Here is an 18085-nt window from a genome sequence, read left to right on the forward strand (position 1 = left end):
GAAGTCATCGGGGCTCCGTGATAATTAAAAGGAAGATGCTCAAACATAATTCTTAATTAAACAGTAATGAGATAAGAACTTGTGTAGTCTGCTTTTAGTCTGTTGGAAAGATGCAGAGGTTCCCATTGTAATTATGTGATTTATGATCTTCCACACAAAGATGTAATTAGTTTTTTCCCCCCCCTTTTTAAAATTTAAACATTATCTAGATAAAAAATTGCGCAGCAATTTGAATCTGCTTTTCCTGGTGGAATAGTAATTTGTTTTGATTTATCTTTAGGTTTCAACCTAAAAAATTCCTCCATAACTAAGAGGTGATATTCTAAAATACAAGACCCCCCCCACCCTGCGTGTCTGAGAGCCCTGAGGAGAGGGAGGCAGGTTGCTGGATGCGATGGGATGGCAGCGTGAGATGGGGAGTGAGATGTCTGAGGCCAAGACGACGTGAAAGCATTTCTTCCTGCGTAAAAAGGTGGAATTTGTGTTTCCAGGTGGCACCTGTGGAACGCTTCCCCCTCTGATGCCGATCTGCCGTACTAATTGGATCCGTAGACGGTTTGTTTCCGCCTCTCTCCTCTTCTGTGAAGAGACGGAGCGAGCCCTCGGTGAGCTTTTGCAAATCATCGCCGGGGAGTTTGAACACATCTACCTCAGTGGAGCTACGTGAATATTAAAACCATACCTATAGCTGTACATTAACTGGCATTCTGCTCTGCAGGAGAGCGTGCCAAAGGTGAGCAAGTTGTTTACGATTTCTTTGTTTAAACGCCTGCTTGAGTTTGCTTTTGAAGCTCTGCTCTCTCGGCCAAGCATTGCCCCGTAGCTCATCTTTTTGTCCCAAATTCACCTAATCCCATTTCGCTGCGGTATAGGCCGTGCATACCAACCAAGGTGGAAAAACCATCTCGCTGGCACAGGAAAAAAGGGCACGGTGGTTTAAGATCAGATTGGTGCCTGAAGGGAGAATCTGCGTGGAAAACAGTGAGAAGAGCTTGAGGTCTCACCTGTGGAACAAATGTCCAGGTCAGAGGAACACGATTTCTAGATCTTGCTGCTTCATCGGAGCAATGCTAAATTTGCCTTAGTAAAAACAAAGTAAAATAACTAAGCCCAAATCTCCAGACACTATGCTTTGCACGGCTTCTTAGAGATTTAGCTTGAAAGGACAAGGATCGGGGCAGAGGTGTTTATCGTGGAAGCGAAGAGAGTGGGATTTGGTCAAAGGCCTGTTGCTGGTATAAGACTATTTTAAAGAAGGAGTTTCTCATATATTGCATCATCTGATGAGTCACGAGGTCCCACATCCCACTCTCCTTGGCAGTGGCACAAATGGTTTATATCGTGCCCTTTCCAGCTTAACCTGGCTGGCCAGACCGTGCCGACACAGAGATCTCCCCTCCCTCTTCCCAGCACCTTATTCACTGCCGTGCCGCAGCCGTGGGATTTCTTCGGTCGCTTCTGGCGCTTTCTTAGCTTGGCTACGAATACTGTTTGCAGTAATTGCCTGGTCACCTTTGAGTCCTGTTCTTCAGGGGGAACAGGGGCAGAAGAGACGTCCCTCCTTTCCTCATAAACAGCAGAACATCTCCACCTGCCAGACAAACGGTTTTGTAAGTGTTGTTAAAGTATCTGGGAGTCTCGGCAGCATCTTCTGAATATAACAGCCTCCAAAGCTGGGAACGTGAGGGTCAACAACCAGTTTTCTTTCAGTTTTGGAAGTGCAGTTTTCTGGGAATTGTATTCCTAAACATTTTTAAGACCCTTTCCTTTGTGTGACAGCTGTAGCAGATTTTCTCTTTGCATCTCTTTCAGATAAAGCGGCAGAGGAGCATGCTAATTCTTTTGTTTGTGGCCAGGAAGGGGCCGTTAGTGCCACCCAGCTGCTTTGCTGCCCAAATCACACACCTGATGCCACTTTCAGGTCCTGCTTCGCTCCAGCTCCCTGCTTCATCCTGCACTTGCTGGGTCAGGGGCGGCCAGGCAGGTCCGTGGGCAGAGGCTCAGCGTCTCCGAGAGGCTTCGCTTTCCCCGTGGATGGAGGTTAGCTGGTACGGGTGAAGGTTAGTCGTGTTTGTGTGGCAACGTGTGATGGATCCGCAGCTACAGGTACGGTTTCTTTAGCAGTAGTCCTCCCAACTTGGTCTGCTTTGCTGTTAGTCCCTTGTTCCTCCTCCATCTTCTCCCAAGACATTTTTGCCTTCCCGCTGTTTGTTCCACTGGCGCGGGAGGGCTGGGGATCGAAATGTCTGTGTCTTCCCCCCCCAAATCAATGTTGTTTGCTGGTATGAAGTGCCTGGGCACCAGCTGCCGCAGGAGGCTGTAAGGGGGTTTTGGTGGTGGTGTGGAAAAGCTCGTGTAGATCCAGCTCTGTCTTGGAGGTGGTGGTGACCACATGGCATTCAGGGAGGCCCCCCCAGCACCCCCCATGTCAAACTCAAGTCAGATGGAGCTGCCAGGAGAAGGAGAGGCACGGCACCGCTTGCCCTGCCTGCTTCTTGCGCCTCGCTGAAAGCTGGCATCGCTTCTCTGCAGGTAGCTCTTCAGCATCTCCTCCCCAACCCCTAAAAATATCCCGTGGGTAATATCTGCAGGGCCCACGGCATCTTTTTTAATAATTTGCATTTTTTTGTCATTTGCATTGTATTTATGGCTGTATGATTCAGTGAGGTGCCGTATGCCTCGACTGTCATCTCCAGGCCAGTCTGTAGGAAGGATTTGCACCTCACCCCCAAGGCAAATGCTCCGCGAGCTTCATTTCGTTGTAGTGTTTTGGAGGAAGTGGGGATAGATGCATGTTATCCTGAAATTTCACCATCTCTTCCTCCCCCACGTTTTAGGAGAATATGTATAAATCTCTGCTGTGTCCTCTTCTGTCTGTTAAATGTAGCAGCATGGAAAGTGTTATTTCAGTTTTATCTATTTTGAAAGGGATTGTATGGATTAACAAACCAAGCAGAAGGTCTCTGCTGCTGTTTAACTTGGTGTCACTGCGTCCTTTTGGAAGACTCGTGGCTGCAGGTCACTGGCAAGCACTCGCTTGTGTTTCTGCTTCCCCAGACGTTGATGGTAACGCTGGAGGTGCCAGTGCCATCCCGTTCGGAATAACAGCTTGGTGGGGTTTGGAACGTAGCGGAGATGCCTTCAAAAAAATCTGGCCTTGTTGAGGTGTCTTGATACGATTGTGCCACGATGAGTCGTGTTAGAAAGCCGTGGTCAAGTTTTATTAAGAAAAGTCCCTTCGGTGTCTGGCAGAAATGAATTGGGTTGCTGTAAGGGACTGAATTAAAAATAGGAACCACAAACGCACGTTTCCACCGGATTGCTTTGTCCGTCCCTTGTTGTTGTCTAGGTTTGGCCAAGGGAAGTGAAGGAGATTGCTCTGGTCTAGTCCTGGTGTTGCCGTGAGGGTGAGGAACAGCTGAATCCAAACCAGGAGCTCGATAGCAAAACCAGATCCAAAGCATTTGGGATAGGTTAAATAAACTGCACAGTAAAGGCCTCGCACCTCCCCTTTACCCACCCCCGTCTTTTAAAAGCGGGACATCCACTTATTTTAATGGTGAATCCTGGAAATGCAGGAACTCAAGTGGAGCCTGGGGGCTCTGTGGTCCCCGGGCCGTGCGACTGGGAGCCATCAGCGTTCGTGCCCTCGCAGCTGCCATCTCCACGGCCCACAGGAAGGCACCGGAACCACCCCACCTTCCTTCTCCTGAGGCTTAACACACAGATGGACACCTCCTGAGCCTTAAAGAGGGCGTTTATTGCCCTGAAAGAAAATAATATATATATTGAATGAGTCTGGCTCGTTCTTTGTTCACAGAAATATCGGTGCGCCGTCCCCGTCCGTGCCGTGGGGCGTTGGTTATTCTGCTGGGAAGTGCTTGGCTCTCCCAGCCACAGAGAGATGGGAGGAGGGTCCAGTGGCAGTGGGACCTGAATTAGTAACGTTTAGCAATTTCCTGAACACCACCTTACGTGCAGCTCAGGCAGAATGTTATGTATTTAAAGAAAAGAGTTTTGGGGGTTTTTTTAATCATTTGGACACAATTTTTTTTTTTTTAGAGGGGTTTGTTATCCTCAGTAAGCCTGGGATAAAACCCTTGTGTAACCTATTAATCTGGGATTGCCATCTGCATGCGTGTGCGTGCTTGTACGTATGCATCGCCATATACATACACAGATGGATGGAGCCCCAAACTCTCTTAATCAGGAATCTCTCTTTAATGACTGGAAGGGAATTGTGCATGTCGGTCTTTTGAGAGATAAAGGTGCGATGAGATAGCAACAGCGGTGTTTGATCTCTGTACAAATTGCAAAGGAGTCTAGAGTTACCGCTCTAGCGTATAGATGGATGGATAGATAAGTAGACAATGGAAGAACAGGCAGATTAAAGATGGACTGGGATGGATACGGTAAATGGCTGGAGAGGGCGCACTGTTAATAAACAGAAATGTGGCGCTGCTGTTCAGGCTTCAGCCATCTTCCTAGGTTTGAAGAAATCTAGTAACTCGATTTTATTGTGAATAGTGCAAGCGCAAGCGGCAGACACAGCTGTATGCATGGGTGAAGTTTAAAGCAATCGCTTTCTTGTTGTAACTCCTCGTGGCTGCACGGTTATGCCCTGGTTAGTCACCAGGACTTTTCTTCAACTTCTTCATAATTCTGTATTCTTTTTCTGCTGTATCCTAAATGTGACGTTAAACTGTATGCCCCATCTTCCACTCCAGAGATGTTTTAAACAACAGTAAAAGCAGAGGGGCTGCGCCTTACCCCTCCTCCCTGGCCTTCCTCACGCGCTGACCGGGAGGTGAAGCTGTCTCCTTTCCAAGGCTGTTTAATACCTCCTGTATCATCTCTAACAAGAAATTACAGGTCAAGCAAAAGCAACACTTGGGATTCAAACTTAGATTTGTCTTTTGGATCTCCACCGCTGGCAGAGCTGAGTCCCAATCCTGCTGTTAGCCGAGAGGTCAGTGTGTGCAGAGCGAGCCAAATGTTATCGTCTCCGCTTCCCTGGTATAGATGGATTTGGTGATCGGGACATGGGGACGTGCAGTGGATTCCATCCCTACTGAACCCAGCCCGATGCAGCCAGCACAGCACCATCGATGCCTGGCAGCCCGAGGGGAACGTCCAGGGCATCTCACTTCTGCATGCTTGGGGTGGCAAGCCAGGGTCCGAGGACCGTCCTTGGAGTCAAAGGTGTTGGGGTCATGCTTTCAGCATACCAATGTAAGTAGGGCTTCACTGGTGAGGAAGGCTCCTCTCCAGGCTGACAGGGTGTTTGGCTTTATAGGAAGAGCAACAGCTGCCACATGGATCTGGGATGGCTCCGGTTGTGCCGGGAGTTGGTGTTGGATGAGCTGAAGGTGGTGCCAAGAGCGGGAGGGATGTGAGCAGCTGGTGGCAAGAAAGTGGTAGCCAGGGGTGGGCTTTTCCTTCAGACCCTGCAGAAGTGATCGAAGCTCGGATGCGAAGAGGGAAAGCTGTGACGGTTCTTGGGCTGCAGCTTCCGTCGCGCTCCAGCACGGGGTTTGCTCCTGAAAGGGGAGAGAGGGTTTCTGCGCAGCCTTGGGCGCAGAGAAGGGGCGGTGGCGTGTCTGTTCAGGTGCCTGTTGTGCTACTGCAGAAAAGTGATTGAACTTGTTCTGGTTTCCTTCTTAGGAAGTTTGGGAGCAGTCTCCCGTATCCCTTTCCCAACGGATGAACTTGTTGAGATAGTAAGACAATTTTCTCAGCGCCTGCGAGGGTATTTACTTTTTCCATTTCAGTTCTACATCTGTTCAGTTACTGACTTGGAATTTGCAACTATCTTATTTAGGAGAAGGAATTGATTTCTCATTCTGTTACTGCTTCTCGTGGTATAATTAAAGCGTATTGCAACATGAAGAATTTCTTCTGGCCTGGGAACTGGTTTGCCACTTGGGTAATTCTGTAAACCAAGAAAGGTTTTTCCTTTTCCTCTGGAATGTAAATTATAGTTACATCTACTTTAAAGTCTGTTCTGCTGCAGGGGACTGAAGGGGCTCTTGGTTTAGGTTTGTGCAGAGGCGTAGGGGCTTTTGCAAATCAATCCCTTGGTGATTTGGCATCCCGGCTGTTGCAAATTGTCTGATGCACAAGCTGGTTTTGCCCAGCGTGGTGTAAATGAGAACTGGGACAAGCCTGCCTCCCTCCAAGCCCGGAGAAGGGCTCTCTTCAGCCGAACGCCCTCTCTGCTGCTCTGAGCTGACCCCCCTGGCCCATCGCTGCGGGGAGCTGCAGCTTTGTGCGGCAGCACCAGGTTGGCCGTGGGTGTCCCGGTGCCCCCTCTGCCCTCACGGCCCTGGCAGGACATCCCACGGCAGATGGAGTGACGGACATGCAGCGTCTCTGCTGCCTGGGGCTGGGGATGAGGTGGTCGGGCTGGACTGGGCGGGTTGGGGTTGCCAACGTGCCAGGACTTGGTCTGGGGTCTGCGGGTGGCCCTGGCAAGGGGGGCTCGGTGGCCTTCCAGCAGCTGTGCTCGAGCAGAGAAAGAGTAATTCAGAATTGACCTTTGGACGTAGCATAAATAGAGAGTTATGTTAAAGGGAGGGGCGAGAAGGAGGGCTTAGAGACATTTATTAAACTGTGAAAAGAATCGGTTCAGGATTTGCATATAAATGATGTCAGAAATGCCTTGAGATCCCCCTGCTGCGGGAGAGGGCTGTGCAGGGGCGGGCGCTGGCTGCAAGGCTGCAGCGAGGGGCCGGGGGGAGTGAGCACTGTCTAAGGCAGCGCGGGTGCTCACCCTGGGGGTCCCCTGGCGATGGGACCAGCGTTGGCCAGGGCCGGGGTCAGCTCTGAATCCTGCCGGGGCTGCTGCTGGGTGAATCCACTGCTGTGGGATACTGCTCCTCGGAGCAAACGCTGAAATATGCCCTGGATGCTCTCTCCATAAAGAAAACCTGCGCTGTAGGCTGTTCTGGAGGGATGGATTGGGCTCCGTTCTCGATGTCTCTCTCACCTTTAATAAAAGAGGGCTCTGCAGCTGAGATTCCCTTGTAAAACCGCTGTCTGCGCTTCAACCCTGATCCTCCGTAAGGAATCGTATCAGTGTTGATCTAGAGCCCTGGCGACGGTCCTTTTCCGTAAAAATATTACCTGCAATGATTTACTCCTTCCACCGTGTGCTAGCATCGCTAATAAGCTTGCTGTCAAAGCTGTCTGTTGGAGCTCATATTAAGAGTGAGACGGAGAGATTAAAAAAAGACTCTTGGATCAATAAGAAGCAAGAGTCCTCCCTACTGCCCTGCTGAAAATGGGCATTAATGGGCTGTCACTTAGTGTTTAATTAAAATAAAAGGCAAGTCAGCTCTCTGCCAGGTTTCAGGCTGGTGCTGTCTGGCAGAGCAAGCCCTGAAAGACTGAGCTTGTAGCAAGCACTCTGGTTTCATTTGCTCTTTCATTTGCTCCTATTTCTTTGCGGCGAGGACCAGTGCCACGGTGCAGCCAGGGTGTACCACGCGCATCCTGGAGCCCGGAATCATTTATGCTTAATCACACCACGAGCACATCGGTCTATCGCGTTCAGAAACCACAAGTTAGAATGCGATTTCAGCAGCTTATGAGCACCAGTAAAAGGCTGCGTCAGTGGGACTGTTATGTGCAGATTTTTTCAGTGTCTTTGTGGTCCCTCTGCTCAGGCTGAGGATGTCCTGGTCTAAAGCAGAGACAGGGAGCATAAAACCTGCTGGGTATCTTCTGTGATAAAACAAATCTGTGAAAAGCTTTGCAGTATGAATTACACTGAGCCTAAGTCAAAGTAGCAAGCGTGCCAGCCAGGAGCTTTTTGTGGAGCCGAGATCAGGTCTCTGCAGGTCCTCCGTTGTCCCTCTTTGCCCTTAGGAGCTTGTACGTGGTATCTGCTCTTTGCTTACGGTCCTTCTGGCTTGTCTGCTGTGAGCAGATATCTAAAAGCGCAAGGACCAGCGCGGTTCGGCTCTGATGGTCCGAGTCAGCCCCTGCCTGGCCCTGAGCGATGGGACCTTTTTTTCCCCCAGACCACTGAGCACTTTGTTTTGGTTACCTGTGGCACATCCAAACCAGATGTCCCCGCCTGTACCTCACAGAGGTATTTATTGGCGATGGGCGTCTCGGATCCCTTCCTTGCCACTGGGGGGTTTCTCTGTTTTTTTTCTGGCCAAATCGGGACACCTCAGATGGTTTTTTCTGTGCCAGAATCGTTCTCCGGAGCATCCCGGTGTGTCCGTTGGCTAAGGACGGAGGGCTCTGCTGCCTCTTTCCTCCCACATGCTCTTCCTGATCTGGTGGCGTGAGGAGCAGGAGGGAGCCGAGTTTGTTTTTGTTGCTACAGACTCTGCTTTAATGTCTTCTCGTGTATTTTAAGTTTTGCATGGAGTGATGCAATGGAAATCAGAAGGCAAAGATGGTAATGGGATTTTCCTAGCAGCGATGCTTGTGTTTCCTGACCTCCCAAGGGAGCTGTTGTAGGACCATCACCGCTGCTCTAGCGTCAGGGCGGACTCAGTGTCGTTGTAAGTCTTCGCAGCTTTTGTAAGCCTTACTCTTGCGCCGAGAAGATTTCGTTTTGTATTTGCTTCTCTAACTGGCTTCCTACTGTATTGGTTGGGGTTTTTTTTGAAAGATTTACTTAGTTCCCAGCTGTTGTTCCAATTCTCTTTGTCACTCACCTTCCTGTACTCCATGTGATATTTATTTCTGTTCCGTAAGGGTTTTGCATCTCAACACGGGGGATGGTCACGCCAGCTCAAAAAAGGATAGAACAAAAATAAGAGACTGGAGCGGTGATGAGAGCGATTAGCGTCACTGAGAGACAGGAATAGTATTGCTGAGAGTGCAGGAGACCAGGTAGGCAGAGGATGGAGGTAAGGGAGGCTGATGAACAGAGCTTAGAAGAAAGAGCAGTTTTTCCTTTCTGTTCTTCAACGAGGAAATAAAGGGATCGTCAAAATCAACACATTGACTGATGCAAGGCTGACGGAAGGTGTCTGTCCTGTGTTGTACTGCTGATCTGTACAGTTCAGTACTACAAACTGTCTTTATGAATCCAGGAGATTATGAAGAGTCAAAAATCATTACTGTTCATATAACTGCCTGGAGGTACTCACGCACACGAGACATAATTATAAACCAGGAGATTTTTTTCTTTTCTTTCTTTCTCCTTTTTTCCTGTGCCATCGGGTTGTTGCTGTTTGATGTTTGTTTGGCTCCCCGCCTGCTCCATCTATCAGGTGGAGTAACAACATTTTGAAGGTGATGTAATTCCCCGGGTTCACAGCTCGCCTGATGTTTGATCACTGTTCTGTGCTAAAACTTGCTAATTTTTTTCTCCCCCCCCCCCCCCCCCCCCCCTTAAGCTTGAGCCAAAATGCTGGTGGTGGCGTCATTCGTGGAAGGAGAGATGGTTTGTGCTGGCACAGCCCATCTGCAAAGGGGAGGGGAAAAATACCTGATACAGAATATTCCCATCATCCTCCTGCCGCTGCTTCCAAAAGCCTGTGTCCTCGCCAGCCTTTCCCTGCTTAGCGCCTTTCTGTCTTAACGTGGATGAAGTGGGACTCCGGCCGGCCTGAGCCTACCTGTGAGTAGCATCCACTGTTACCGCACCCTACTAAAGGCTCCGGTTTAGCTTATTAGGCTCTGGCTCAGCTGGACAAAGGTTTTTAAGCAGCTCGTGTTGACATTGAGAAGGCAGCTAAGTTTTCTGCTCAGCATTGCCGCCCCATTGCGTTGTAGGTTACGGCAGCGTGAGGCGCGGGCTTTTCCAGGCAGCGGAGGAGCTGTGAGCTGCTTTCTCTTCCCGGCCTGTTCCCCTCAACGCAGACGTGGGAACCTCCGGCAGCCGACAAGGGAGATCTCCGTCTGCCGTGGCCCTGAGCTTCAGATGGGACCTTTGGCTTTCGCTGCCTTCTGCTCTGGGTAAGTGTGTTTCTTCACTGAGATTTTTACTACTTGCCTGCAGGCTCGGAGCCGTCCCCGTAGCCAGGACGGCACCTGGACTAACTGAGGGGTGTTGGCAACCACTTCCCACCTGGACTCCAGACTGAGCAGGCAAGGGGACGGGATCTGCTCCTTCTGAAGCCACCGTCCCACGTAAGGGAAACGCAGACAAGTCAGCAGAAATGGAGATCACCAAAGGCTTTAAACCTCAAGGTAGGCATAACCCGTGCACCCGTGGCTTCTCGGTTGAGCCACGGTCCTGGGTACGCTCGTGCCAAAGTCCACACTGCTCTACCTAAACTAGCAGCAAGCATCTGCCTGTGTCACTGCGGCTGTTTGGCCAAAAGCTCTCCAAAAGAGCTTGTTTCTTTGCAACCACGTTTGGCTTGTAAAGATGGCCTATTTTTAGAAGGAGCATAAGCACAGCAGAGGGAGAGCAAGCTGCTACCTGGCCCTGGGCGCCAGCGAAAAGGTTTTTTGCAGTCGCTGCGTTACACAGAGCAACTGCTTCACTCACTGCCCGCTCCTACCAACAAACAGGTTTGCAGTCAGGCCTTTCAGACAATCTTCCTTTAATACAAAGTCAATATATCTACATACACAGTGGTATGAAAACCACTTACTGTTTCAGTTTGAAATAACAGTGTGAAAGCAACAGCACTTTGCTCTCATACAAAGAAAAAAACCTCCCCCCTCCCCCCAACTCGTCCAGTAAGATTTTGCTGCAACATACTTAGAAATTTGGGCAACTTTCACACAAATAAGAAGTAAAATCTTGAAGAAGCCTTTCGTTCGTTTCTGGGTTGTGGTTTGTTTGGGTTTTTTTTTTTCAGTTAAAGACAGGAAATAGATTGTTGTGGGGTCTTCTGGGTAGCGCTTGATGGCCATGATTACCCCCTCTAGAAAAATAAAAAAAGGAAAAGTCACAGGCAAGCAGCGTTCAGGGCAGCGCGTCTTTTCCAAGACACGCTGTCCTCTGTGCACTTCTGCAAGAAAACTCCTTGTCACGTACACTTGCAAGAGCATTATATCTACAACCCAGTGCACGGACAGACTTGGTCGGTTACCTACAATACACCTTTGATGTTAAAAAAAAAAACAAAACCAAAAACCTGTGTGCGCTCTGATGTGTGCCATGGCTCCGAAATCGCTGTCTTTCTGTCTTCAGCCATCGTTAAGACACTGGTATTGTTTAATCTCCCAGTTCACCCCTGGCCCTGTTAAGTCCGGGCAACATGGCCACGGCTGAAGGGGAGCGGGCTGGTACCGCTGCCGCGGCTAGGCCTGCCTGCTAATCTCACACCCTTCCAGAGACACGTGATATGTCTGCGATTTAAAACAAAAGAACCCCCCCAAAAAATCCAGAAAGGACATTTTGTTCTTACATGAGCAAGTTAAACCTTTTAAATGGTAGAAAAAGCAATATGTAGAAGTAGCAATTTGCACTGCATTTTTATATATCACAGCCATTACACGTAACATTTCTACAGTGAAAAAATAGACTGTCTTTGAACATAATATGAACAAATAAGCAAATTTTTCTTTTAAATTCATTGACTGATATTCTTTGTCTTCTTTTTTTTTTAAAAAAAAGGAAAAAAATACACTATTTAAAAAAAAGGTAATGTCACTTGTTACAGTTACATCGATACTTTAAAGAAAGCCACTCACAGTATATGCCACTGAATGCATCTTACTTGATCTTTCCCAGTTACTTATACAGCTAGGGCATGTTCGTAGCTGTGCCCGTGGGCTTGGTGTGACGTGGTACCGGGACAGTCCTGAGAGTATCTCTGCATGGCTCCCGGAGAGCCGCTGTGTTCAGAGGTGAGGGGTTGGCAGCAAGAAGCAGCTGGCTATCGGTCGGATATAAATTTCTTAAGGGTGCTTCTCGGGCTCCTTTCAGAGAGCTGCTCCTGGCCTTCTGCGGCAGGAACTGGCAGGGGCGGCACAGCTGCTTGCAGCAGAAGTGGGGTTGTGTGAATGTGCAAAGAGAATGGGAAAGGGGCTGCCTTTCTTTACGGGGTGTCCCACCACTGCTCAAATTAATGCCTTTGTGTTAGCTGGATGTGCTGACGAGGGGGAACAGAACCAGCAGTCAGCGAACCCAGCCCGGGGCAGCTGCCATCTCCGCCTGTCCCACCGGTGTGCAAGGGGAGGGGGCCACACCACACAGCCAGGTCTGGGTTTTATATCTCTCTCTCTCTTTCTCTATAATTTTAAATATCCTAAAAAATAAAATTTTGGAATTAGAAGAAATGAGGAATGTTCCAAGTATTCAAAATGTGAGCTATAAAACCTCTCGCGTGGCAGGGGCATTCAGTGAATGCTGTTTGCAAGGTGCCTGCAAGCCCAGAATCATCCCAATGTTGATACTGAGGTTATTAAGACTCCAGCTAGAAGAACTCCTGACCCTAAGTTTGCCTACGTGTTGAGACTTAGTTCCTTTTCTTATCTTTTACAGAACACCTTCGATTCTGCAAGTGACTTCCTTTAAAGACTGCCAACTATATTAGTAAATAAACTGAACTCTAATGATGTAACCAAAGTCGGTTTCCTTCCCTTCTCCAGCGGTAACGTTTCGCAAGGTGTGTTTTAGCTTTTGGATCTGTTTCATGATGTCCATACGTCCTCCACAGCGAACACCACTTGAGGTAACAAGAGCAGTTCACCACTTAAAGCAGTCCTTCAGCAATCTCCTGAGCTGCCTCTTCACGGTCCAGGTTACAACATGGAGTTCCTGAAGGGGTGTTCCTTTCAATCCTTCCCCCTGCTCCCCAATGCATTGTCCAGATGAAAAGGTACTTCTTCTGATTCAGTTTTGTAAGTTCAAGCGCTCCTCCTGGGTCAAAAGAGGCTTTCCAGGACTTAAGTGGTTGGTAGAGTCTGCACAACGGATGGCTTTTTATGTTGCATAGTGATCAAAACTTCCCAGATACTCCAGAGCTGCCTGGTAACAGAACTGGTATTCATCCTGCAAACAGTAAAGAGAAACGGCTTCAGAGGTTTGAAACAGCTCTTCAGGATCCCTGCCCTGCTTTCCAGCTAGCACATACTTGGGCAGGAACCACGCGCAGAATCTTTTATTCTCAAAGAGCTGCGAACTACTGGGAAAGGAAACCCCTTCCCTTTATTGTTCGTGCATCTCATCGATGCCATCATCCCACCACCAACCCTTCTGGCTCTGCAGCCAGCGTGGGCTGTGTCTAGAGGCAGGTGAATCCCCTGTACCCTCAGAGGCAGGGATGAGGTAAGAATCAGGGCTGGCAGACTGGGATGAAATCTTTAAGAGACCTTAGAACAATAGGAATTTTTTTTTTAATTAGTTAAGTAAAATCAGCAGTGCAGCCTGGGCTCGCTTACTCTTCAGGTAAGGTTCTGCTAGTGGTTAGAAAGGCAAAAAGCCCGAGGGATCGGTCTGCAGCCGTGGGGCTTTGCTACTCAGTCCTCTAAAACTGTGACAGAGGATGGGATCCCCACCCGCCCTTACCTCTGTTTGCACCATAGCAGGTCGTTGTGTTCGCAGCATCTTTACTGTCTGGAAAATATCTACAACACCCTCATAACGCATTCTTTCCAGGACGATACTCAATGTGATAAACACTCCAGTCCTGCCCACGCCAGCACTGCAGGAATGGGAGGGGAAAAAAGGAAACTGCATGTTACAACCTTCAAATGCTTTCCTAAACGCTGAGGTTATGGTATGGTTGAGCTAACAGCCCTGTCTTATGAACATGAACGTGTTAGAACCGGAGAGCCTCAGTCAGTCCTCGGTAGGCAGGAAACGGTACAAGTGCCAGCGTGTGACCCAAGCAAATGTTTGAGAGACTGACATAAAAAAAAAAAAAAATCAAGTTTTGGGTAGTGGTAAACAGCATTCAGTGTGAAAATTATTACTAATATGTAACATTAGGCTTTTTAAATTAAGTAATTTAATGCATTATCCTCTGCTGCCCAGGGGTAGGAAGGTACAATTCTTGCTCTCAGCAGACACAAGCCAGCAGCGTTAGACGTGCAGAACTGGTATAAAACCACTTCTAATTCTGCAAGTCAAATATTGATTACCACTGTGGTTCCCATTTCCTTCAGAGTATCAGCATTTCATAGCTCTCCCGTAGATATAAAGGGTCAAAGGCTTTATGGGCAGTGCCCAGGTCTGAAGGGGGATGAGTTTGGTTGGTAGAAGCAACAGTGTTTGGGACCCTGCCCCCCCCCCTCCCCTCCAGACACCCCCAAGAAATCTGCCTGCGAAGATGGGGTGGGAAAGGAGGGAGATAGCTGCAGGATTTTAATTCCTTCTGCTCTTTTGCATCCTCAGATGAATTAGATGTTTCCATTCGCGCGTGCCTACCTGCAGTGGACAGAGATGGGGCCATCCTGGCCAAACTGTTCCTTGGTCTTATGTACCTGTCCAATGAAATCGATAAAACCTTCTCCCGATTTTGGCACGCCTTGTTCTGGCCAGTCAGTGAACTGGAACTGACGAACAGTTCGTGACTGACCGTCCTGGGGGAGAAAACAGCAATATTTAAACCATCCTGTATTTGTGGTGCTAAATACAAAAGGCAAACCCCCCCATTTTGTTGCTAGTTCATTAAGCGGCACAAAATGTTGAGCCAACTTTGTGTTATAATTGAGTGAACATATACATATATACACACACATATATAAAAATATATATGTAATGATGCAGCTGCTCCTGTTGCAGTTGACATTTCTGGAGTCAGCTCGTCAGTACAGATCTATACTCCTGGCAGGTGTGCTGAAAGCTCTGACCACAGCAAAGACTGCACAGATGGAGTCTTCAGCAAAGGAACATTCAAGGTGAGGTTATGGCCTCTCTATCAATCTTGAGGAAGAGTTGCCGTAGTGTCAGAATTCCAGCTGACAGGAAGATAAATCTTGTTCTACCAGGACTGATGAGGCATCCTCCTTCTCAACCTTGCAAATAGAATTATCAGGTTCTAAAATACTGGCAACCTCAAAAGCAGAGGACTCTGCTTTGAGAGTGAGGGTTACATTTGCTAAACAGATTTCAGAAGGTACCGAAATGTTCCTTTGGAGGCTAAATCTGACACTGAATCCAAGATTATTTGAGTGAATGTGCCCCTTCGAATATGAGTAAGGGCAGTTCCTCTTAAAGCCAGAGGAGAAGTGTACATTTTCTGTAGGATGCAGAGTTATCCTTTGCAAGTCTGTTTTCTTATTAGCTGTTTGGGGAGATACTATTTTCTGCTTTCATCTCAAGTAAGCGCCAATTGAAACCAGAAGCTTGGTACGTCTCTAACAAAGTGACTCACTGCTGTGATTAGCGAGCAGAGGTTAGAAAACTACCTTCAATTTGTAAGAAGATATATTCAAGTACAATCTGTGTTTGTGTGTTCTGTTCCTCGTCACAACTAAGCTCTCCTCCACTGATGATAATCCCAGACTTTCACAGCGAAAGGGTTTACACCTCAGTCTTTCTTACAGGAGCCAAAACACACCAAACTCACTTTTTTTTTTTTTTTTAATGTAAGCCACCTTCTCTATTGCAAAGGTTTGAACCACTCCAGCCCACCCCAGCTACAACCCTCGCAAGCACAGACTGCACGTTGTGCAGCACGCACTTACCCTGGCATCAGTGACCTTGAATTCTCGCAGGATGTACTGAGGCATGTTGTATTCAGCCATGGGATCTACTACAAAGTACTGGTACCGGGCAGAGCGCTCCGCTGGCCAGTACTGATGGCACTTTTCCTGCCAAGGAGAAAGGTCTCTGTTAGCCCTTGTGCTGCAGGCTTCCCCCCCATACTTGCCCTTAGTGCGCGCTTACCCGACCCATCTCGCGAAGCTTAGTCAACATCACGACAATGGTGGAGTTGTTCTCCCATAGCATCCGCCAGAAATCTTCAGTGGTCTCTGCCAGCGGCCCTTGAGTAGCAATGTACGCCTTCTGTTGTCTGAAATAGAGCACAAACCCAAGGGGTGGGTCAAGGGGGCATGGAGAATCGCTTGGGCAGAAGCTTTGGGAACTGCATACAAAGGCTGACGAGTAGGAGAACAAACGGAAATGCTGGGGAAGAACTAGAACAGTGCAAGGTCTAAAGGGGTGGGATTTTGTGCTCATGGCCACAGGAAAAAAAAAAAACCACAAACCCCAATGGTGAAGCTTTCTCCAAATACCATTTCCAAGGGGTAAATCCAGATTACTCTAGCATGATGCCTCATATGGAAGAAGGTGTAACGCTGCATGCCAGATTCTTGGAACCAGAATCCATGTTTTCTGGGCCTGAGTAGCACCAAGAACTCAACTGCCAGGCACAGAGATGCCCTAACCGCAGTGCCACAGCCAGGGCCAGGACTGCTGCATGCACCTGGAGGTGAGGAAACATGCGCAGGGGGTTGCTTTGTTCCCTCAGTTAGGGCTCGGCTTTAGCTGGCCAGGCTCTGAGCGCACCAGTGGAGGGCTGCAGCCCGTAGGGCTGGAGCACGTGGCATGTATTGCCTGTGGGAAGCTGTCAGAATTGTAATGTTCCCAAATCACAGAAGTAATAAAAAGGCTACTCTGTTTTTAGAAACCTCCCAACAGCAAAATCCACCCCCTCACTGACACTCTATGTTTAGGACCTGCACCTGGAGAAGGGTTTGGTTTGCTTTAGGGGATAAGTAATTTTAAGACCACAGAGAATAAAGCTTATCAGAAGCCTGTATTTGAGGCTATGTGTGGGTTGCTGGCCATGAACAAGAGGGAATTTCCCTCTAGCATTGCACCACCGCGGGCGGTATAGCTAGGTGAGGGGTCAGAATAACAGACTACCTGTTTTAAGACCTAGTCCATCCCTTAGTAATTCTGCATCCTCAGACTCATACACAGAAAACTCCCTGACCGCGGCGGGGCAGGGAGGTGCTGTTTACCTGTAGCCATCAATAAAGCTGGCATTGATGTAGTCTGACCCTTCCACTCCTCTGATGGGCTGAAGGCAGACCCGTGTGGTCTCGTATGGCATGATGTTGACAAGGCGATTCTTGAATTTGTTGCATGGGAGGTTGGCGCTGATGAACCTGGAGGTGTGGGCTTTGGAGTTGGCTAGTCGCTGAAGGCAAAAGCAGTCACAACCATTTGTTCAGCTTTTTATTTTTTTTTTTGCTCGAGCCCTATGCCAGCCCTCTTAACTTGCCCTCCATGTTGCACCACATTGTTCTGCCTTGTGTGCCCTCCTTTTTTTTTTTTTTTTTGGGGTGGGGACAGAGTCTGAGACCTTTCCCCCAGCAAAACTTTCAAAGAAAAAAAAAAAAAAAAAGGCGCTTAAGAACCCAATCTAAAGAGTGAGCAAATTCGATCTGGATTTGAAATGACCAGACAAGCCTCCTGCAGCGGCAGGTAGGTCTCCCCAGGGAACTGCGGTAGCATAAGTCAGAAAAGCAATTACTTCTCTAACACGGAACCAAGAAGTTCCCATCAGTCTTGTAAAGGCTCCCTGCCTGCTACGCATGTCTGCCAGCAGAACAGAGCTCCTGCGAGGAATACAGAGCCTTCCCCAGTGACTACTGTCCCCATTCAAGCATCTACCGTTACCTTGAACTCCAGCTCCATGCCTGTCACGTGCTCTCCAACTTCAATCTGTGCCAGTTTCTGGATGTAGGTGTAGAGATTCCTAGCTGGGACCTCTGTGTTGCCGCAAGCAACAGCCTCGAGCAAGGCATCGTGTATAAAGCTGTACTGGTCTTCTGTCTGTACCATGTAGTTGCGCTGTGACCTCATGAGGGTGACGTGCCCATAAATGTCCACTGTCTTCTCATGTTTTATCCTCTCTAGCATGGCGTCGATCACAATGAAGCAGCCGGTCCGTCCAACGCCCGCACTGGAAAGAAAAGGGAAAAAACAACGAAGTGATGGACTATTCTGCTGCTGATGAAAGATACTCCAAAAGGCCACCCGCGAGCGAGGATGTTCCCACTGCCACAAACAGCAGTAAACACAGGGTAGAAACAGATGCACAAGGCAGAGAGTCAACGACAAATGCCCTCAGTGACTGGGAAGGAACCAAGGCCTTGAGAACACAGCTACTGATGGGCTGAGGCAAAGGAAATCTTGGCAAACGAGCCCAATGTGTGGGTGCTGCCGCCGCATGAATTTTGTTGTATTCAAGGAACTTGC

At 48.6% G+C, this 18085-nt stretch overlaps 1 protein-coding gene across 13 annotated transcripts in view; it reads right to left on the bottom strand.

The window, feature by feature from the left end:
* Window positions 1-10500: 10500 nt before the first annotated feature.
* PTPRS (protein tyrosine phosphatase receptor type S) overlaps window positions 10501-18085 on the bottom strand; it is a 165074-nt gene continuing 157489 nt past the window's right edge. For all 13 annotated transcript variants that reach the window (XM_076359506.1, XM_076359511.1, XM_076359504.1 and 10 more), the window contains 7 exons: window positions 17504-17789; window positions 16843-17021; window positions 15761-15887; window positions 15559-15684; window positions 14297-14451; window positions 13436-13571; window positions 10501-12919 (listed from right to left, as the gene is read on the bottom strand). In XM_076359506.1, the coding sequence (XP_076215621.1) occupies window positions 12851-12919; window positions 13436-13571; window positions 14297-14451; window positions 15559-15684; window positions 15761-15887; window positions 16843-17021; window positions 17504-17789 (1078 nt within the window). In that variant the 3' untranslated portion in view covers window positions 10501-12850. The remainder of the gene's footprint in view (window positions 12920-13435; window positions 13572-14296; window positions 14452-15558; window positions 15685-15760; window positions 15888-16842; window positions 17022-17503; window positions 17790-18085) is intronic.

Source organism: Aptenodytes patagonicus, chromosome 25 (assembly GCF_965638725.1).
Source record: "Aptenodytes patagonicus chromosome 25, bAptPat1.pri.cur, whole genome shotgun sequence".
Taxonomy (NCBI): domain Eukaryota; kingdom Metazoa; phylum Chordata; class Aves; order Sphenisciformes; family Spheniscidae; genus Aptenodytes; species Aptenodytes patagonicus.